Source organism: Archocentrus centrarchus, chromosome 2, assembly GCF_007364275.1.
Source record: "Archocentrus centrarchus isolate MPI-CPG fArcCen1 chromosome 2, fArcCen1, whole genome shotgun sequence".
NCBI lineage: Eukaryota > Metazoa > Chordata > Actinopteri > Cichliformes > Cichlidae > Archocentrus > Archocentrus centrarchus.
In genome coordinates this window covers 4,188,665-4,211,829 of record NC_044347.1, presented here as the reverse complement: position 1 = coordinate 4,211,829, position 23,165 = coordinate 4,188,665, and the positions used below count along the sequence as shown (strand labels likewise).

General features: G+C 46.8%; 1 protein-coding gene across 1 annotated transcript in view; it reads right to left on the bottom strand.

The window, feature by feature from the left end:
• Window positions 1–23,075, bottom strand: part of LOC115798296 (NLR family CARD domain-containing protein 3-like) — a 32,917-nt gene extending 9,842 nt beyond the window's left edge. The window contains exons 1-7 of the mRNA XM_030755107.1: window positions 22,844–23,075; window positions 22,097–22,208; window positions 21,931–21,992; window positions 20,427–20,699; window positions 18,950–19,028; window positions 18,589–18,787; window positions 16,628–18,428 (exon numbers count right to left, since the gene is read on the bottom strand). Of these exons, the coding sequence (XP_030610967.1) occupies window positions 16,628–18,428; window positions 18,589–18,787; window positions 18,950–19,028; window positions 20,427–20,699; window positions 21,931–21,992; window positions 22,097–22,165 (2,483 nt within the window). The 5' untranslated portion in view covers window positions 22,166–22,208; window positions 22,844–23,075. The remainder of the gene's footprint in view (window positions 1–16,627; window positions 18,429–18,588; window positions 18,788–18,949; window positions 19,029–20,426; window positions 20,700–21,930; window positions 21,993–22,096; window positions 22,209–22,843) is intronic.
• Window positions 23,076–23,165: the final 90 nt, after the last annotated feature.

The following is a 23,165-nucleotide window of genomic DNA, read 5'->3' as shown; positions in this document are numbered from 1 at the left end:
TTAAATTAATATTTCTCATGTTAAATATTTAAATGTGTTTAAAATGCGATTAATTTCGATTAATTAATTACAAAGTTCCTAATTAACTCGATTAATTTTTTTAATTGAGTCCCACCCCTAGTTAGAAATAATGAAAATAATTTGTTATTTCTTAGTATTAATATGGTTGAGTTTTAGCTGCTAAAACTTTTCCTTTGGTTAATTTTGTCAGTTTATAACAAACAGAATATCTATTGGTCTGACCTGAGAGTGTTCAGTTTGCAGTGTGGACTCTCCACTGCAGCAGACAGCTTCTTCACTCCTGACCCCTGCAGGCTGTTGGTACTCAGGTCCAGCTCTCTCAGACTACAGGACTGGGAGCTGAGAACTGACAGCAGTTCTTCACAGCCCTCCTCTGAGAGGTTACAGCTGCTCAGTCTGAAAAATGATATTTGTGATCAGCTGAAAATCAGTTTATATGTTGGACCTCAACAAAAACCACAACAAAAAAACAAGTGTGTGTCCACTACAATTCATGAGAAACAACTTAAAAGTTAAGGCTGGAAAAATAAAGCATTTTAAATTTGCTCAGTACAAACACAATTATACCAACATGTTTAAATGGAAAACAGTGAAGAGCTGATAGATTTAGTGACACTAGTTCAGTCCCTGCAGGCACAGGCCTGTTTTAATATCTTTGATTATTGTTGCTTAATGCAGTTCACAGTAATCTTTATGTATCACATACTGGACCCTGGTGTAGTCTCTCATTTTATCCTCTTAACTAAAACAAACTGCTTTAGCTCCTTCCCCTTTAAGGCCACCCTCCGTAAAAGTCTACTTTCTTCTGATTGGCTAGTTTCATGAAGCCTGCTGAAGAGCAGCAGTCATTGTGAGCTCCACCTTCTGATTTAGGAATCCTGAAAAACTGTAAAGCTACCAAAAAACCTGATTTCTGTCTCATGATTGGGAATCAAATCTTCTCAGATCCATCTGTACATTTTAGAGCCTGATTCTGGAATATGACAGTGGAAACAGGAACATCCACAGCAACAAAGATTACAGCAGGACGTCTCTGTTTGGGAAGTATTCCCCTCATTACCTGCTTAATGTGAGGAACACTGGACTTAAACACTAGCTGCATAAAACAGTGTTCCTGTTAAAGGTGTCTGTGAAGGAGATGAGCTGAAATGCCGACTCAGGAAATCCCAAAGATAAAGCTGGGAGTCAAACGTAATTCTGTGGGAACTCTGGTTATGGCAGCCTTACAGTCAGACATGCTTTCTGACAACTAACAGGAACCTTAGTGGAGCCAGTTTGTCCTCCATGCTGGATGCAATTAGAGCAGCCATAGCAGAGATTACAGAGGAAATAAGGGACTGCACTGAAGGTGGGATACAAGCCAGAGCTTGGATTAGCAACATCAGAAGAAGATGTAGTTACAGTCTGCTGACTGAAGTGTTTGCATTAGAAACAAGAACTAAACTCCTGGACTTGGAGGTTGTTTCTGTGAACAACCTGAGGTCAGTAAAGCTGCCAGAGGGCCTGAAGGATCAGACCTTTGTTCTTATTTTGGTCAAATGGATGCTGGAGGTGCTGAATTATTCTGGACAGAGGGCACCAGTTCAGGTCAAGAGAGACAATAATTAGGGATGCGTCGATCCGATATTCAGTATCAGTATTGGTCCGATACTGGCCTAAATTACTGGATCGGATATCGGAAAGAAATTTAAAAAATGTAATCCGATACATTAAATAACGTTTCGCTCACATTAGCTGCATTACAGGGCTCGGTCGTCTTCTTCTTCTTGTGGGTTTGCGGTTGACCAAACCAGCTTAGAGCTGCATTACCACCACCTACTGGAATGGAGTGGGGGATCAGGAGTTAGAAAACAACCCCCTCAGATCCTCCGTCGCTGTGACGGATTCCCTTGGACACTGAGTGGATCATCGCTGACATGTTTTTCCACCTCCACCGCTCTCTGCCTTGTTTGCGTGTTGTGCTCTGTGTGCTGAGAATCAGCTGTTATTTTTTTCTCTACTTCAGCTCCCGGACATACTGCTAGCGAGCGCACCTATTAGCACTAGTGACCATCTGGTACCGGAAGAACCTGTTATGGGGTAAACTGTGCCACCCTGTGGTGGCTTGGGGGTATTTTGGAAAAGACGTACCTAAGAAAGTACAGCCCCGTTGTTGTATGGGTTTTTGCCGTGTTGCAGCGTTCATTAAAACAGCTATGCCAATGCTCACTTTCTGGTTCTCTGTGCTTAGCATTACACACGCAACATGGTGTCAGAAGTGAAATAGTTAGAGGACTACTCAATATCACAAGTTTTTTTTCTTTGCATTTTTCCTGGACCGAGTCTGTCTCACCAAGCTTAAATAAAGGCTACAGCTAACGCGAGGATGGCTGCGGGTGCAAATGCGATTCCACTGCCGGCTGAGATGAAACTCTCCGGAGACATTGCGGCTAACTGGGATACGTTTAAGGAGGACTTCGAGGATTACTTGCTAGCGACCGGATTGAACAGGAAGCCAGCAGACGTACAAGCAGCAACACTGAGACGAGTAATGGGCAGCGAGTGCAGGCACATCTATAAGCACAATCTGCACCTAACTGCGGAACAAGAGAATGATGTGACAGCCATTCTGACAGCCTTGGGAAGGTATTTCAAGCCAGCAAAAAAATGTTATATTTGAGGGTTTTGTCTTTGGAAGCCTGAAGCAAGAGGATGGAGAATTGATAGACACATTTGTGACTAGGATGAGAGAGAGGGCTTCTACCTGTGAATACGGTGAGCTAAAAGAGGAGCTCATAAGGGACAGACTAGTTCTTGGAATCATAGATGAGGGCACACGCCGCCGACTTTTAAGTGAGAAAGACCTTACCCTTGCCTCAGCTATTGATATGTGCCGGGCTGCGGAGCTCACAGATGCACGTATGAAAGCGCTAACCCATAAATCGGATGACTCGATTAATGCGGCGGACACCAGGCAGCCTGTGCGCAACATGCACGGGCTCAACAAATCATGGGGGAAAGCGAGTGGAAGCAACTGTAAATATTGCGGACACCAGCACAAGCCAGGGAGGGACGCATGCCCTGCAGCTGGAAAGACCTGCCGCCACTGTGGAACACCTAATCACTTCGCAAGCGTGTGCCTGAGGAAAAGGGCCGGACAGCCTCACTTAAATGTTGTGGACACAGCTGGAGACACAGCACAGGACAATGAAGCAGAAGCATACTTATATATGACCACAGCAGCTTCAACAGACATACAGCAAGGAAAGAAGTGGTTTGTGAATCTGAAAGTGAACAGTGTAAAGCAAAAGTGCCAGTTGGACTCTGGAGCTACATGCAATGTTATGAGCCTCAAAGACAAGATGAGAGTGGCGCCAAAAGGGAAATTGGTCCCGAGCCACACCAGGCTGAAACTTTACTCAGGTGAGGTCATGACATCACCCGGACTGTTCAGGACACATTGCACAATAAAGGGATACACATACCCGTTAGACTTTGAGGTCGTAGAGACCAACCAATACCCATTGTTGTCTGGTTCAACATGTGAACGCCTTGGCCTAATGCACTTCACTATACCTGAGGAGCTTCACAAGGTGGAATGCATTGTGCCAGGATCACTCACTAAGCAGCAGCTCATTGGCAGATACAAGGAAGTTTTCACCTCACCCATCGAGTCACTGCCCGGTGAGGTCCATTTTGACTTAAATGAGTCCATCACACCGGTGCAGTGCCCGCCACGCAATGTCCCAATAGCTCTCAAAACAGCTGTGAAAGCAGAATTGGACAGACACGAGAGGGAGGGCCACCTGACCTCAGTGACAGAGCCTACTGATTGGATTAGTAATATGGTGATCATTAAGAAACCTGATAAGATTTGTATCTGTATTGACCCAAAGCCACCGAACAAAGCACTGAAGAGATCTCATTATATCATGCCCACTCTAGACGATGTCCTCTACAAGCTGCCCAAAGCCCGCATATTCTCGTTAGTGGACGCACGTGATGCCTTCCTCCAATGTAAGCTCGACAGTGAAAGCAGCTTTCTCACCACATTCTGGACTCCATGGGGCTGCAAACGGTGGCTTAAACTCCCTTTTGGTGTTTCAGTGGCCCCGGAAGTCTATCAGAGGAAACAACATGAGCTACTGGCAGCCCTGGATGGGGTGGAGCCGATTGCTGATGACATCTTGGTTGTTGGCTGTGGCAACTCAGATGAAGAGGCCATCAGGGATCACGACATGAAACTCCTTGCACTCATGGAGCGGTGCAAGGAAGTCCGCCTCAGGCTTATGTAACCGGTGGCTTCTACAGCTCTCTGCGTTGTGTGCATCAATGATCAGATCAGGCCACCGACGTGATTTGGAGGCGATCTCCTTTTATTTCTGACCAAATAGTAAACAAAACATCACAGTCTGGTTGGTGACGATCGCTTTAACCCCTTAACTGGCAAGGGCCCGGTGACGGGCCGTTTGTAGTCCCTTTTATATGGCAGGCTAGACCCTCCCATTTTTATTGACACGTCATTCGGCCAATCATGTAACTGGCTGCACCAAATCACCTGACAAAGCTACGTGACGCCCTCTGAGTATTATTGGCTCTGGGAAACCCATTTCTTAACATGATTGGCCGAATGAGGTGTCAGTCAAAATGGGCGGGTCTAGCCTGCCATATAAATGCACTTCATTCGGCCCGCGGACCAGACGCAGCCGATTAATAGGCTATGAAATGGGTTGTTCAGAGCCAATAGTGACCAGAAGGCGTTATGTAGTTTTTGTCAGGTGATTTTTTTGCTGCCAGTTAAGGGGTTAAGCCCCGCTCCCGCCGAATGCCACAGGAAGAAGGGGGAGAGTGAGCGCGAGACTGCTCCTTATAAAGGAGTTGTCCCAGAAAACTAAACGTAGGGGTACAGAAAACAATAACAAAAGAAAGGTTCCGCACACCAACCGGAGCTACACAAACACGTCAGGTAAATTCAATAAAATAATCTTTGTGAAATTCTACATAAATAAATATGAACATAACTGGCAGAGACAACTGTAAACTATAAACACTATTAACAAAGAACTGGCATTGTTACATTCACCCCCCTAGAATTACACAAAATTATGGGTTGTACAACACACTACACTCAGTAATACACATAAAAACACAATCTTCAAGCAGAGAAAATCAACATCAAAAGTTTCCTATTAAAAGGATAGGAGAACTAAAGGCTTGCTTGGCGCCCAGCAAAAACCTATAGTACTCCAAAAATAACGTGCGGTGCCTCATACACCGCGCATCCTCATGCCAGACAAAAGAGGGTAAATGAGATAAAGATGTACAAATAGCAGTACATCACTAATGCAATACATGAAAAGTTATGTAATATGCCATGAAACAAAAACAAAATTGCTAGACATGCAACTTTAGGCTTTACACATGAAGAACAGTAGGAGAACTTGGCTCCACCCCCAGGACAGACTCAAGTTGTGTCATGGACTCGATTAAGCGGCAAACGGGTCGAATAACCCTGCCAAAACTCGAGGTGAGTCGGTCTACTGCATCAAGTCCCCGAGGAGGACCATGGTAGACATGCAACGGTTGCTGCAGGGGGGCAGGGGCAACAGGTGACTGATCCACAGTAGCAGCAGGACCAACTGGAGCTGGGGCGACCACAGCGGAAGAAGGAGATGGACTTTTCAAACCAAGCGGTTCATCTAAAGATGACTGTTCGCTGACCCAAGCAGCAGTTCGGCCACCATCCCAGTCGTTAACCCCAGAGAGAGAACCAGCAAAGGAAGGTTCAGCTGTTGCTGCAGCAGTGTTCAATCCAGACATCTCAGTCACATTCCAGTCAGATGGACAGGCACTGCTCACACTACAGGCAGGCAAGGGCACACCTGCTTCATCACCGTCTGGAACTCCACTGAGGGGTAAGAAATTGACCTGTAGTAGCAGATTGCGATGGACTACCCGTTCGTGCCCATCCTGATCCCTGATCCGATAGATGTGCAAAGCAGGCTTCGAAGCCACCACAGTGTAGACAACCGGCTCCCACTTGTCAGAAAGCTTCCGTTTCCCTCGGGCAGCTTTGTTCGCCAGCAGCACCTTATCACCAAGTGACAGAGGCAGACCTTTGACCCTTTTGTTGTACTGGTCACGTTGATGTTTTTGCTCAGCTGTGCAGTTCTTTTGAGCCAGAGTCATTGCCCAGTGCAGGTCTCCCAAAAGAGACTTAACATAAACATTATAGTCACACACAGTCTCATCACGGAGTACATTCTTGAACATTAGGTCAACTGGCAGTCTAGGAACTCTCCCAAACATCAGATAGAAAGGTGCAAATCCAGTGGTCTCGTGAATGGTGCAGTTATAAACAAAAGTCATTGTGTGGATCATCTGTGGCCATTTCTGTTTAGAGCGAGGGGGCAGTGCTCTCAACATGTTGCCCAGGGTTCGGTTAAACCTTTCTGTATTGCCGTTCCCCATAGGGTGGTATGGCGAGGTATGCGACTTATCAACCCCTGACAACTTCAAGAGCTCGGCAATAAGCTCGCTTTCAAAGCTCGCTCCCTGGTCAGAGTGCAAGCGCTGGGGAAAGCCATAAATGCAAAAAACATTGTCCCACAGCTTCTTGGCAACCCCTTTTGCGGTCTGGTCTCGACAGGGAAAGGCATGAGCCAACTTGGTAAAATGGTCCGTGACAACCAGAACATCCACCGACCTGTTGTTGCTGTCCTCCGCAGACCAAAAGTCCACACACACAAGTTCCAAGGGAGCAGAGGTCTTGATGTTTTCTAGTGGGGCTCTGGCAGAAGGTTCAGGAGTTTTACTGAGAACGCATCTTTGACAGGTCTTCACATGATCTCGCACATCTTTCTCCATACCAGACCAGAAGAAGCGCTGACGAGCCAGAGAGAGTGTGCGAGGCTGACCCTGGTGACCAGCATGATCATGAACACCCGATAACACATCAGCCTTCAAAGACTCAGGCACAACAAACTGAAACCTCTTGTGTTTGGTTAAAGGGTCCTTTGTGACCCGGTAGAGAATCCCACCCATGAGTGTCAACCTGTCCCACTGCTTCAGGACCTTCAGGGTTGGCTGACTCTCATTACAACGTTCCCGTCTGGAGGGTCTGCGCTTTCTCTCAACATAATGAGCAACCCTCGAGATTACTGGATCCTTCTGTTGTTGTGCCTGAAGATCAGTGAGAGGCAAAAAAGGCCACATATCCTGACCAGCAGGTTCCAAGGAGGTGAGGTGGTCAGCAAGGGAGGCTGCTCGTTGTCTCGAAGCTGCGTCCCACTCTTCAAATGAGGAGAGAAGGGAGGAGACATCATCCTCAGACAGTGAGCCATGAACTGCAGCAGAAGTAGAGGGGCCCCCCATTGACTGTGGCTGGCAAGTAAAGCGGAAAGTGTCCTGTACTTGTTCGTCACTGACATCATGAGCCTGTCCCAGCAGCTCAGAGTAAGGGACACACAACAGCTGGTCCCGCAGAGGCTTCACAAAGGGGTCCCTGCTGAGAGCATCTGCCACCACATTCAGACGTCCGGGAATGTGTTTAATCTCAAAGCAGTAAGGGGCCAGTTTGGCGACCCAACGCTGCTCACAAGCATCAAGTTTAGGTTTTGTTAGGATGTATGTCAAAGGGTTATTATCAGACCACACAGTGAACCTGTGACCCTTGAGCCAGTGGCTGAATTTGTCACAGACAGCCCACTTAAGGGCTAGGAACTCTAGCCTGTGAGCAGGATAATTTGCTTGGCTTCGGGAGAGAGACTTGCTGGCAAAAGCAATTGGCCTTGCTCTCTCCTCGCCAGCAGGCACTTGGGACAGAACAGCACCCAGACCATCCAGGGAAGCATCGGTGGAAAGGATGAAAGGCCTGTCAAAGTCTGGGTGTGCCAGCACCACACTGTTGAGGAGGGCACTTTTAAGACCCTCAAATGCCTCCTCACAGGCAGGTGTCCAGTCCTGAGGAGACAGTTCCCGGAAGGTACCCGCTCTCCGCCGTCCGGGGGAGCCCTTAACCTTCCTCTTCTGCCCAGCAGTCAGAGCATAAAGCGGCCTTGCAATCGAAGAACAGCCAGGAATGAAATGCTGATAATACAGCACCATCCCAAGGAAAGATTTGACCTTCTTCTGAGATGGCGTGAGCCCATCAGAGTCCATGAGGTCCTCCTTCCTGAAAGCTGAGATGACCTTAACTTTGCCCTGGTCGACTGAGACACCACTGCTATCCACTACATGGCCAAGAAATGTCACAGACCTGCGAAGAAAGTGACACTTCTTTTGTGACAGCTTTAGATTGTTTGCTCTGAGTCGTGAAAAAACCATGTCCAGACGTTTCAAAGCCTCCTCTTCAGAAGGGGCAAAGACGAGCAGATCATCAAGGTAGCAGAGGAGACTGGAAAAGTTCAAGTCACCAAACACACTGATCATCATCCTCATAAAGGATGCAGGACTGTTGCACAGACCCTGGGGGAGCCTGTTGTATTCATACAGGCCCAAAGGTGTTGTGAAGGCCTTGTACCGTCTGTCAGACTCATGGAGGGGGATGTTGTAGAATCCCGATGTGAGATCCATAGTGCTGAAGAAGGCGTTCCCACCAAGGGCAGCAAGGCAATCAGCCTGATGGGGCAATGGGTGGGCATCCCTGACAGTTTTGGCATTGAGCCAGCGAAAGTCAGTGCAGATCCTCAAGTCACCTGACTTCTTCCAGACAAGGACCAATGGCGAAGCATATTCACTGACTGACTTACTGATGATGCCTTTCATTTCCATCTCCGATAAAACCTCTCTCAGCTTGTGATAGTGCGCTGGAGGGACCCGACGATAGGGAAGCTGGAAGGGGCGGTCATCGGTGAGGTGAATGCGATGGACAAAACCCTTGGCCTCTCCACAATCCAACTTGCCTTTAGAAAAGACATCCTGGTAGGTAAGTATCAGATCAGCCAGCCGCTGTGTCCACTCCTCTGACACCTCACACGCCTCCAGGTCAATATCTGCCAAACCACATTCCTTCAGCCGTTGGGATGGGTTTGACGTCCGATCTGGGATAGATTCAGCAGTCCAATTGGTCTGTGGTCTACTGACACCCTGAGAGATGGGCAAGTCCTCAACAGCAAGACATGGAAAGACATCTGCCACCTTTGCATTGCGACGCAGCGTCACAGGAGTCTTTGTCGGGTTCAAGATTTTCATTGGTACCCAGCGATCACCCCACATGGGTGTCACCACCCGTCCAACAATTATGTCTCTAGGGGCTGAACAGGAGGAGGTGGGCTCCACTATGACAGTGCTCCCAAGTGATAGATGGGCATTGTTGGGCAACTTCCCCCACACAAGATATTCCTGTTGAGGTGCAAGAGTGATGGACTGTCTTAGCTTAACTGTCCCAACCTTGTCAAGCATGTCAGACCCAGACCAATGGGTTGTGCAACAAAGCAATTCGAGAAATTGCTCACAGTCAGGATTAGAGGTGCTGGAGCCTACAAGCTCCCAGTACTTTACATCAGACCTCATCTTTTGGATCAAGGGTCTGATGACATTGCTTCCAATGATCAGCTCATCTCTCTGCCCTGGAACAAGAAACATAGGGACAGAGAACTTGGAGCCATGGATCTCAATGTCGAGATCATAAATACATTTGGGCTTTGTTACAAGGCCACCACAGCCAACAAGGACCACCTTCTCAGGCACAGGTTGAGGAACAGTGAGAACACCTGCTGCTCTTAGTTTGGACTCCCCTTCTTCACTTAGCGTGCATGACATGCTTCCTGAATCAAGCATCCCTCTCAGAGTACACTGACCATTGACTGTCACTGAAGCATAAAACAGGTCACTTGCTTCAGCTACTCTGTGTGAGCCCACAACAATCACTTCCGTGTCATCTGGGAGAGAGCTACAACAGTTCACATAGACTGACTGCAAATCATGTTCTTTGTTGAGGGTGTCTCCGGCATCGCCCATGTTACCCCTCTCATCACACAGGCAGGCTAGTTTAAATCAGCACTGGAGGGAGGAAGAGTGGGAGTGGCACCATAACGGGTGGAACGTGAACACTGAGCCCTAATATGACCAGGACTGAAGCAGTTATGGCATAACCTATAAAGCCTGCAGTGTGCATGTGTCGAGTGATCCTTCGAACCACAGACTCTGCAAGGCTCAGGGCACCGTTTGTTACCAGAACAGGCAGGCTGACGTCCGATAGGCTGGTGGTTGCTTGGTCTTGCACCGGCAGTGAGAGAAGCATTGCACAGAGAAAGAACCCTGTCAAACATAGTTACAACTTGTGTAAGGCCATTGTCAGCAGCAGTTGGAGTTACTGCAACAGGAGGCACATCAAGAACAGCAGGGGGCACAGACAAGCGAGCAGATTGATTTTGGCCCGCCACAATATCATCAGAGTCAGGCTGACTGCAGACCACAGTGACTGCAGGTGGAAAGTTACAAGGAGTCCTTGGCTGGTTCGCTACTAGGGCAGCCTGAGAATCACAAGGGTGAAGAGAATCAGCCATAGTGTTCTGGCTCAAAGCTGACAACCCCACTGAGGTCTGAGGCTGTGAAACAGTCTTCCTCTTGTTCCTTGTGTGATTGTCGAGACGTTCCTGAACCTCAGCTGCGGTCCACTGCTCAGGTGACTTTAGCTGGAAAGTCAAGGCAAGAGTGGGGTCAGGACAGTGATTAATGAACATCATGACCACTTCAGCACTCGGGTCCTCCACAAATTTGCCTCGCCTCCGAAGACATTCATCAGCAGCATCGATGGATTTGTTAAGACGAATCCAGTAATCAAGAGCACTTTCATGTGCCCGGGGAGTGGTTCCATAAAAGTCTTTCATAGGCAGATTAGAGTATGCCAGCTCACTGAAGTTCCCCTTTAATATCTCAAACACAGCTGTGGGTAGATCAGACGTACACAGCTCAGGACGACTGCGGAGAGATACTTTAACCACATCTCTAGCTCTGCCTGTCAGTCTCGACATTATCAAGTCATACATTTCAGCATGACTGTCACACTTAACCCTCTTCAGGTAAGTTTTCATCATGTCTTCCCATTCATGAACAGAAAATGTGTCTGTGTGATCACCCCTGAAATAAGGTGGAGCTCTGGCATCAGACTGTACAACAACCTTTAGCTGTGATGTATCACTGGTAGACTGACACAGAGTAGGCTGAGGCTGGACAGCACTTGGTTGATGTATAGCACTAAGGCTTGCTGATATACTATCCCCTATTTGTTTAGCAAAATCACTAAACAGACTACCGAGAGCCTCAACAGGAACCACCTGTGTGGGCTCACAATTTGGCTGGGCAATGGGTGTGGAGCTAGCAGTGGGGACCAAAGGTGAGTTGACAAAAGACTGATCAGATGCATATTTGGGGACACCAGGGGACACAGACCCACCCCTACCAAAACACTGTGAAGGCATCTGTTTGCCCCTTCCCACCCCTAAGGTGACACCACGCCCACAACCCACCACAGACTGAAACTTAAAGGGGTCTACACCTGACATGAATAAAAATTATCAATGGCAAAGGAGAGAAAAAAAAATTAAATTAAAAAAAAATTTTTTTAAAAAGGATGATCAAAACACACAATCAAATATGCAGCAGAATGTAAATAAACACACACAAACCCTCAAAAAAATTCAAAGCAATAAACAGAAATAAAAATTTTTTTACTTTTCTATGTAGAAGTCCAATATATACTCTTCATTCAAAATACACATCCCTTATTCATGTTTATCACGTCTATTTCAAAACAGAAAAAGAGGGTTGGATTGTCGGGAACGTCCTCTTAACGTGCGGCAGGGCACGAGCAGTTCGATATAACAAACACACACAAATGAAATGAGGGAGAATGTGTGCGAGTCTCTCTTTATGGTGACGACACACCTTGCGTGCACGGCGACCGGAGGGCGCGCGTGCGGGCTGCGCCGCCCAGCAGGAGAGGAGACGAGGGTGACTGCAGCTACACCCGGGAGGTCAGACGAGCGCTGACCGGCGATGCAACGGGTCTCACGGCACCAAGTGTAACCGGTGGCTTCTACAGCTCTCTGCGTTGTGTGCATCAATGATCAGATCAGGCCACCGACGTGATTTGGAGGCGATCTCCTTTTATTTCTGACCAAATAGTAAACAAAACATCACAGTCTGGTTGGTGACGATCGCTTTAAGCCCCGCTCCCGCTGAATGCCACAGGAAGAAGGGGGAGAGTGAGCGCGAGACTGCTCCTTATAAAGGAGTTGTCCCAGAAAACTAAACGTAGGGGTACAGAAAACAATAACAAAAGAAAGGTTCCGCACACCAACCGGAGCTACACAAACACGTCAGGTAAATTCAATAAAATAATCTTTGTGAAATTCTACATAAATAAATATGAACATAACTGGCAGAGACAACTGTAAACTATAAACACTATTAACAAAGAACTGGCATTGTTACACTTAGCCTAAAGAAGCTACAGTTTAAAGTCAAAGAGGTACACTTCCATGGCCGTGTGCTGTCAGCTGAAGGCCTTAGACCAGACCCTGAGAAGGTTAGGGCAGTGCAAGCTATGCCAGCCCCAGCCGACGTGAAAGCCGTGCAGAGATTCATAGGTTTTGTCACATACCTTTCCAAATTCCTGCCACGCCTTTCTGAGGTATGTGAACCACTGCGCAGGCTACTGGACAAGGAAGTGCCATGGCACTGGCTCCCAAAACATGATGCTGCGATCACAGAAATTAAGCGCCTGGTGTCAGCTGCACCAGTCTTGAAATATTATGACGTCAGCAAGCCAGTCACAGTGCAAAGTGATGCAAGCCAGAACGGCCTAGGATGCTGCCTCCTGCAAGATGGACAACCGGTGGCATTTGCTTCAAGGGCACTCACTGCAGCAGAGCAGAACTACGCTCAAATTGAAAAAGAATGCCTGAGCATAGTTTTCGCCTGTCAGCGCTTCCATTACTACCTCTACGGCAGAAGTGACGTCACTGCAGAAACTGACCACAAACCCCTCGTCGCCATCTTTAGCAAGCCCCTCCTCAGTGCTCCTAAACGACTGCAAAGCATGCTGCTCACTCTTCAGGGCTACTGCCTGAACGTGGTCTACAAACCTGGCCCAGAGATGTACTTAAGTGATACACTGAGCAGAGCCACGACACCCCCTCTCAGTTCGGACCAGCCCTTCATACAGCAGTCGGTTTGCTCATTAGCTCAACATGCAGAGTTGGAAGCTGAACAGGTAAACCAAGCTGACTACCTCAATGTTACAAGTCAGCGCTTAACCCAAATCAGACAATACACAGAGACGGATGAACACCTTCAGGCCCTAATATCAGCAGTACTGGAGGGCTGGCCAGACCAGAGAGGTGACACACAGATCGCCATCAGAGAATATTGGGCCTTCAGGGATGAGATTAGTGTGCAGAATGGGGTCCTCTTTAAAAGTGACAGGGTCATCATTCCCAAGAAGCTGCATCCTGAAATGCTCCGCCGTATCCATTGGAGCCATGTGGGAGCAGAGGCCTGCTACAGGCAGGCTCGGCAGACACTCTTCTCGCCCAATATGCAGGGAGAAATTAAGGATTTTGTGGGACAATGTGCCACATGCAATGAGTATGCACATGACCAACAAAAAGAGACTATGATGTCGCATCCCCTTCCTAAGCGGCCGTGGCAAATCTTAAGCATGGATTTGTTTAATTATGCAGGGAAGGATTTTCTGCTGATGATAGACCACTACTCAGACTTCTGGGAAATAGAACACCTTACTGACTTATCTGCTGAAACAACAATCAGAAAGTGCAAGGCCCAATTTGCCAGGTATGGGCAGCCTGATCGAGTAATCACAGACTGTGGCTCACAGTTCGATTGTGCTCTTTTCAGACAGTTTGCTCGGGACTGGGGATTTGAACACATTACCTCATCCCCACGCCACCCAAAGGCCAATGGTAAGGCCGAATAAGCGGTGAAGATAGCTAAGAACATCTGGAAACGGGCTTCACGAGCAGGTGAGGACCCATGGAGAGCTATCCTGCTTTGGAGAAACACTCCCACAGTGGGCATGGATAGTAGTCCTGCACAGCGGCTCATGGCACGCAGGCTTAAGACACCTCTCCCAGTGACTGACGCCCTCCTGAAACCACGTGTTGTATCAGGTGTAGCAGAAAAAATAAAGTACAAAAGACAGGTTGCTAAACACTACTATGACAAAACTGCAAGCGACCTCCCAGAGCTACAGGTTGGGCAGAGTGTCAGGATGAAGCCACTTCCCGGTGACAGGACCGGGAGATGGCGCCGTGGCACATGCCTCCAGCAGGTGGCACCACGTTCATACCTTGTGGAAATAGAAGGTGCTATGTACCGCCGCAACCGAGTAGATTTGCGGCCAGCAGAACCTGTTCCGCCTGAGGTCAGTGCGCGGCCCAAAAACTCGGCCGCTCACGGCATGTCCAGCAAGGGCAGCTCATCCATTCAGGAGGATCCACGGGAGCTCATCAGCAGGACGGTGAGTCCCTCTACAACTCGCCAGCCCCCCACGGATCATGCAAGACGGACCCTAGCACGGACTCCAGTACAGCCTGTGCGCCACACAAGGAGTGGCAGGCTCACCAAGCCCCCAGAAAGACTGAGCTTGTGAAATCAAACATAGACACATTACAAAAAAAAAAAAAAAAAAAAAAAAAAAAAAACAGTAAGTGATATATGTTGTCACTGCTTCAATGTTAATATCTCAGATATGTCCTGATGTTGAGATAATGACCAGTTAGGGGTCATATTGGACATGAGAAAGGGGAACAGTAACAGATAAGCATGCATCTTTTACTAGTTATGTTAGAAGTAATCGCAGTAATATTGTGTTTAATGAAAGTGTTAAAAGGGGAGATGTTATGGGGTAAACTGTGCCACCCTGTGGTGGCTTGGGGGTATTTTGGAAAAGACGTACCTAAGAAAGTACAGCCCCGTTGTTGTATGGGTTTTTGCCGTGTTGCAGCGTTCATTAAAACAGCTATGCCAATGCTCACTTTCTGGTTCTCTGTGCCTAGCATTACACACGCAACAGAACCCCTTCCCCGTCAAAATATTTTTGATACTTTAATCCCTGATTTGTGACTAAATATAGAAACGTATTTAGGAGAATGTAAATATAAAGCATTACAAGATTGCGCTCACGCAGCCCCTAGTTTTTCACGTGAACACTGATGATGCAACAGCAGCAGTCAGCTGATTTACGTGCAGTCTGTCTGCACAAGCAGAAAGAGGCGGAGCCGGCGCGCTCAGATGGAGCAGAAGGAAATGTTTTTCTAGTGTCCAAAAGGAGCCTTTTCGTCCCTGTAACCTCCATTAAACCTTTACTGGGAAACAGCTGGAGATACTTCACCACCTGATCAGTAAGTGAAGAAAAGAGAACTTTGTAGCTGCTCCATCCACCCTGTTTGTTTCACACAGGGAAAAACTGCAGTACGGAAGTTAAAATGTGCAGATGAACTGTTAATATGAAAAAAAGTATTTCTTATCCAGTTACTTGGGTAATCAATATAAATAGAATACACAATTGCTAAAATAATCGATAGTTGCAGCCCTAATGTAATTTGCAACATGCCATAAGCATCACCTTCTCACACAGAAGCAACAGGATTCAGGTGATAGATATTGTTGTAAGTAAGTAAAGTTTATTTATATAGCATTTTTCACAGACAGAAAAGCGCTGTACAATAATTAAAACACAATATCACCCCCCCACCCCCAGAAAACACTATGTTAAAAACATAACATTACCATATTAAAAGAAAAAGAATAAAAATAAAGTCAGAAACCAGAAAGTCTGGTTAAACAGAAAAGTTTTCAGCTATTTTTTAAATGATGCCACAGAGTCAGCTAAATGGAGCTGGAGTGGTAAATAGTTCCAGAGCTTTGGTGCCACTGCCTAAAAAGCTCTGCCCGCCCTGGTCCTTAGTCTTGTATGTGGGACAACTAAAAGACTTTGATTTTGTTGTGTGAGAGACTGTTGACTTCTTTTTTTTTTTCCTTTTTTTTTTTAAATGTTTTTTAATGCCTGGATCAATTTTAAATATCGGATTTATATCTGTATCGGCCGATATCCAAATGTAAAATATCGGTATCGGTATCGGACATAAAAAAGTGGTATCGTGGCATCCCTAACAATAATGCTCCACCAAGAACTCTGGTTATGAAAGTAGGTGGAGAAAGACACTGTTTAAAAATTAATGATTTGATTTGACAACAGGAAGCTACAAGCAACATAAAGAATAAGATTGAGTTCTGCAGCAGCTGCAGAGCCTGGGTACATGACACAGTTACTGAGAACTGAAGGGAGAACAGTACAGAAAGAACATTGCCTGGATACTTTGGGATGAACAGAACATGCCACAGATTTTTCTTTTTATGGGTTTTTGTTTTTGAGAGATTAATGATGGGAGTTAATGACCTATGGGTCTGGATGGTACTTTGATAAGAGTTAGACACACAAATGTCTCAGAAACACTTTCTGCTGCTTTGGGACATTAAAAGTATCATAAGCCTGATTATAGCTGATGATCATTGAATTCATATTCTTAAGTTTTTAAAAGAACCGCACCCATCACACTGTTTATGATATAAATAAAGGGATGATCACATATTTACTCACAGAGCTTTGTTGGACACTTTGACCACTGGCAGCAGCCTCAGCAGAGCCTCCTCTGAAGCAGAGTATTTCTTCAGGTCAAACACATCCAGATCTTCTTCTGATGACAGTAAGATGAAGACCAGAGCTGACCACTGAGCAGGAGACAGTTTATCTGTGGAGAGACTTCCTGATCTCAGGGACTGTTGGATCTCCTCCACTAGAGAACGATCATTCAGTTCATTCAGACAGTGGAACAGGTTGATGCTTTTCTCTGCAGACAGATTCTCATTGAGCTTCTTCTTGATGTACTGGACTGTTTCCTGATTGGCCACTGAACTACTTCCTGTCTGTGTCAGAAGACCTCGTAGAAGAGTCTGATTGGTCTGCAGTGAAAGACCCAGGAGGAAGCGGAGGAACAAGTCCAGGTGTCCATTTGGACTCTGCAAGGCCTTGTTCACAGCACTCTGATGGAGAGCTTGTAGCTTTGGTTTGCTAAGAAATTGAAACCACTTGGAGGTTGTGTGTTGTTCTTCCAACAGACTGACTGAAGATCTGATGAAGGTCAGATGGACATGAAGAGCAGCCAGAAACTCCTGAACACTCAGATGGATGAAGCAGAACACCTTGTCCTGGTACAGCCCTCTCTCCTCTTTAAAGATCTGTGTGAACACTCCTGAGTACACTGAGGCTGCTCTGATATCGATACCACACTCTGTCAGGTCTGATTCATAGAAGATCAGGTTTCCTTTCTGCAGCTGATCAAAAGCCAGTTTTCCCAGAGACTCAATCATCTTCCTGCTCTCTGGACTCCAGTGTGGAACTGTCTCAGCTCCTCCATCATACTTGACCTTCTTCACTTTGGCCTGAACCACCAGGAAGTGGATGTACATCTCAGTCAGGGTCTTGGGCAGCTCTCCTCTCTCTGTGGTTTTCACCACATCCTCCAGAACTGTAGCAGTGATCCAGCAGAAGACTGGGATGTGGCACATGATGTGGAGGCTTCGTGATGTCTTGATGTGGGAGATGATCCTGCTGGCCTGCTCCTCATCTCTGAACCTGTTCCTGAAGTACTCCGCCTTCTGTGGGTCAGTGAACCCTCTGACCTCTGTCACCCTGCCAACACACTGAGCAGGGATCTGATTGGCTGCTGCAGGTCGTGTGGTTATCCAGAGGTGAGCAGAGGGAAGCAGGTTCCCCCTGATGAGGTTTGTCAGCAGCACATCCACTGAGGTGGACTCTGTAACATCAGTCAGGATCTCAGTGTTGTGGAAGTCCAGAGGAAGTCGACACTCATCCAGACCATCAAAGATGAACACAACCTGGAAGTCTTCAAAGCTGCAGATTCCTGCTTCTTTGGTTTCAGTGAAGAAGTGATGAACAAGTTCCACCAAGCTGAACCTTTTCTCTTTCAGCACATTCAGCTCTCTGAAAGTGAATGGAAACATGAACTGGATGTCCTGGTTGGCTTTGTCTTCAGCCCAGTCCAGAGTGAACATCTGTGTTAGGACTGTTTTCCCAATGCCAGCCCCTCCCTTTGTCAGCACTGTTCTGATTGGTTCATTTCTTCCAGGTGAGCCTTTAAAGATGTCTTCTTGTCTGATTGGTGTTTCTGGTCTGTCTGGATTCCTGGATGCTGTTTCAATCTGTCTGACCTCATGTTCATCATTGACCTCTGCAGCCCCTCCCTCTGTGATGTAGAGCTCTGTGTAGATCTGATTCAGCAGGGTTGGGTTTCCTGCTTTAGCGATCCCCTCAAACACACACTGGAACTTCTTCTTCAGAGCAGATTTAAGTTCACGTCGACAAACTGCAGCAAACATTTCTGAATGAATAAAGAACATCGGTTAATGTTTTACCAAATAGATGTGACTATTTCATCTCCATAAAGAATGCCTGTTTGAATCCATGCTGTTTAATCTCTTTAAACTTCAGTAAATGTCTCATTCATCCAGCAGCTTCAATCTTTAGAGAAATCCTCTTACTGCTCTGCAGACGCTCAGCCAGCTCCTCCTGCTTCATTCTCCTCAGGAAGTCCACTGTGATCTTCACTAATGCCTCTCTGCTGCTCTTCCTCTGCTCTTCATCCTCCCTCTCTAAGCATTCTGAGTAATCTGGACTCAGGATCTTCTGGATCTTCTTCAGCTCGTCCTTCACAAAAGTGATGATGTTGTCCTCCAGCAGCTGGAACAGAATACTTTATGAATGAGCCAATCAGACTGAAATCATGGAGCCAAACATCAGATCCATGTTGGACACACTGACAATCCACTGGTCTCCAAAGAGCAGCATGGAAATGACTGTGAGCAGAATACATGTAACAGTAGTTGTTGTACATGTACAGACCTGAAATATGGAGTCCAGCTGTGTTTGATGCTGCTGGGCAGACTGACCACTGGGACCCTCTGAGCTCTCCTGGTCCACTCTGTGGAGGAACCATCAAGAGTAAAGATGCAGTCAGTGATATTTGGACAGAAACAGTGACTCAGTGACTCCCTGTAGCTGTAAATGTTCTTCATCCAGCTGATCCCACTGAGAACCAACAGCTCAGCTTAGTGTGCTGCTCTGAGTCTCAGAGCTCTGCTGAGCATCAACAACTTCTGAGCCAAAAGCTTCAAAATCTCATGTTGGAAACCTGATGTTTTACAGACAGAACCTCGAGCACTTGATGGAATACCTTTGACATAAAGATGAATTCCAATCAGGATCATTGGGAACAAAAGCCCAGTTATGCATGAGAAAGGGGTGGCTGTAGCTCAGGAGGTAGAGCTGGTCACCTACCAATCGGAAGTTTGGTGGTTCAATTCCTGCTGCTCCAGACTGCATGCCAAATGGTAAATGGTAAATGGACTAGTTCTTATATAGCGCTTTTCTACTCAATCAGAGCACTCAAAGCGGTTATACAACCTGTATCCTTGGGCAAGATACTGAAGCGCTGGAGTATGAATGTGTGTGAATGTTACACAATAAAAGCGTTTAGATTCATATGGAAGTGCTTATATGAATGGATGAATGCAAACGTGAAGAACCACACAACATGCAGGCTGCACAGTTACAGACTCACACAGACAGCAGTGAGCATGAGCTACATTAGCTGTTGGCTAGCCTCACTCAGAGGTCATCATGTCCTCCCACATGCTCCCTCTGACAGATGATTGACATGTCTGCCCTCCTCCTCTACAACCTTCACAGTTTCCTGCTCTGCTTCCTCCTGAGACTCAGTTCACATCCAGCTGCTCTGAGTTGCTGCTATAACTGAGACTTCATTGCTGCATTAATGATGGTGAGCCTTTCTGGAACAGCAAACAGGCCCAACCACCTCCACCATGTTTCACAAAGAGAGAAACTCTGGATTCTTTCTGCTCAGTTCATCCTCACTTCCTGTCATGTGACTCGTCCACATGACATTTAGCTGTAGGCGGTGTTTTTGGAGTGCAGCCCTGCCATGAACACCACTGCTGCTCAGTGTTCTCCTGATGGTGGTCTCAGTAACACTCCCCAATATGATCCAGGCCTTTAGCTGCTGAGACGTTACCCTGGGTCCCTGTGTGACCCCCCCAGACTCTTTAACAGCTCACTCTCAAAGATGGCACACAAAGACATGAGAATGAGAGACAGAGCAGCTCTGATCTTTCAATAAAAACAGGCTCCCACAGATATGAGCATCGCTCTGCTCAAACACTAATGACTGAGTCTAAGATTGTTTCCTTCTTTGGTTTCTTTCAATCAAACTTCAGGACTTGTGGAACAATCTGAGGATGTTTCAGCTCATATTTATCAGGAACAGAGAAACATGTGAAGGAGCTCATCACAGTTCTCTTACTCTGTTGGTCCATCACTGAAGTATGGAGGTTCATGTTTGGACTGGTCACTCCTCATGGACGGACAGCTGGATCCTGCAGGCTCTGCTCTGTCCTCCTCTTCCTCCTGAGTCAGTCTGAGAGGGAAACCACAAACACTCAGTGAGTTCACATTAACAGCAGGAACTGAGTTACAGTCTCTTTGTCCACTGAGCTGATCTCTGAGCTGGAAACTAGAAACCAGGTCACCATGATCCACATCAGGGATCAGAGAAACCTGACTCCACCTGCTGACTCTGACATTTCAGAGCTCACAATAACAAACACAAAGAGCAGGAAATCTTCTCAGGATATTAGAAACCCTCTGAGTGTGATGCAGTCAGCTCAGTGCAAACTCCAACCTCACTGTCAAACTATCCTCAAGCTCTTTGATGGACACTCACACACTTTAGGATCACATGATGCTCCCACATGACCTGTGTCTGCGTGGAACATGTGACCTGCTGCAGCTGTGATTGGCTGACCGTCCTCCAATCACATCAGAGCGTGTGGAAGAAGAAGAAGAAGAGCAACAAGAACATTTCCTGCACAGATTCATGTTGGTGAAATGATGAACAGGCATCAGTGCGGCCACCTGCATCCTTCTTTAGTGTTGTAGCCTCAGCAGGTAAACTCACAGGTGCTTTGTGTGCCAACAACAACAGAACAGCAGACTGCTGTGTGCTGTTAGAGAACAACAACAAAGAAATGATTTTACAGAGCAAATATTCAGCTCAGTCTTTACTTCCTGTTTGTTGGGAATGCCTCCTGAAGTCCAGCACAGCCGTCCCTGATTTCATATGAATCCTTTGAAATCATCATCACAGTTTATTGGAGGAAAACTGGCACCAAAAACTCCTCGTAGCTTCATAAATGAACAGGCAGGTACGAAGCTGAACTCTCAATCACATTCATTCATTCATATTCACTCACGCTGCTGTTTACACACATTTAAACCAGATTCACATCTGTTTCTACTATTGTAATGTTCACATTGGAAGGTTAATGTCTCCATTTAATGAGCGGCTCAATCTCACATGTTTCTGTTCTCAGATCTGTGGATTTTCTGCACCATTAATATTTGTGATGTGAAGTGTTTCCTTACCAAGCAAAGCCCCTCAGAGGCGTCTCACACACTTCCTGTTAGAGTCCAACACTTCCTGCATAGAGTGTTTGGACTCTGAGCCTTAAACTGACTGATGTCTGCTGAGACTGACAGGTGGTGGGACCGCCCACCTGGAACAGGTTTCACTTCCTGTTTGCTGAAGTGGATTTTCAGCTCTTTAGAAACCAAAGGCTTGTTTTTCAGAGACAGTTTCAATGGGATTGAAGGAACGACGTGTTTGCACTGCAGTTTCTATCCAACAACATCAAGCAGTTAAATCAAAGAGTTCATGTTACTGACAGCTCACCTCTCTGCAGCAGACGCACGCTGACCTTTAAAATCAATGAAACGACCTGCAGACCCGTCACTCTTTAAGGACACACAGCTGGGTCCAGGTCCAGGTCCAGGTCCGGGTCCGGGTCCGGGTCCAGGTCCAGGTGGGTTGCTGTGAATAATGATGCAGCAGTGATGTGAGTGCTGAGCTGTGACATGGAGAAGAGTCATGGACAGTTAGAGATGGTCATCTCACCTCTGAGCTTTGGTCTGGCTCTCATGTTCCCCACACAGAGTGGTTTTAGAGGGAGGGACTCCCTCCTCTCTGTCCTCACACTGATCCATGCTGCTGAATTCACACCAGCTCACACACACTTTCTACCTTCACCTGCAGAGGAAACACACATCATTGATGCTCACATCAACTGACAGCTGCAGAGCTCCTGTCTGATGTGTTGGACTAACATCCACTCCATGTGAGACACAGCTTTCATCAGTTCACTACAAAAAGTGTCCCAGAGAGCCGATTTCAGCCTCCAAATGTCTCCATTCCTGGAGTCCTACAAACCAACAGGTCCAACATGACTGTAGAAATGGCAGAGAGCAGCTTTATTTCAGGAACAAAGCCCAGGACCAAGCTGCTGCTGACAGAGGCTTCACACTCTGACTGCTAGCTACGCTAACCAAGGTCAAAGGTCAAAGGAAACTAAAGCAATCCTGTGATGCTGCTGGGAGTTCTGGTACAGACTAGCAGCATTTAGTGATTTAGCTCCAGATTGAATCCTTATTATCTGCTCCACTCAGCGCTGTTTCCCTCTGACAGCAACAACATTCAGCAACACTTTATTATGAACAGGCATCAGCGCGGTCACCTATACTGTCCTTCAGGCTCTCAGCAGCTACACCGGAAGCTGTTTTTCTCTTCAAAGCCACAGAAATGTCCTTTAAAGAGCAAATATTCAGCGGATGTATTTGTCGGCACACACACTCTTTCACCGTCACCAGATAATCCGGTACACCGACCTCAGGCTCACGGCCTCGGTGCTCCAGCTGTGAGTCCGTTACCGTGAACTATGGAGCTGCACACAGCTGATGTTAGCCAGGAAAACACTCCAGACTGCTTCCATTACCTTCACATGGAGCTTCACACGGAGACGATCAGCTGCAGCAGGAGAAACAGGAAGTTCAGCAAAGTGAAAGTAAACTCAGAGAGGCGTTTAAAGACACCTTCACAATCAGGAGCAGCAGAAACTCTTTGTGCTGCGTTCAGGTGCAACTCGGAAACGCCCTTATCTCTCCTCAAGCAGCTGGAAGCTTGTCCAAAGGTGATTATTTTTGGATTTGA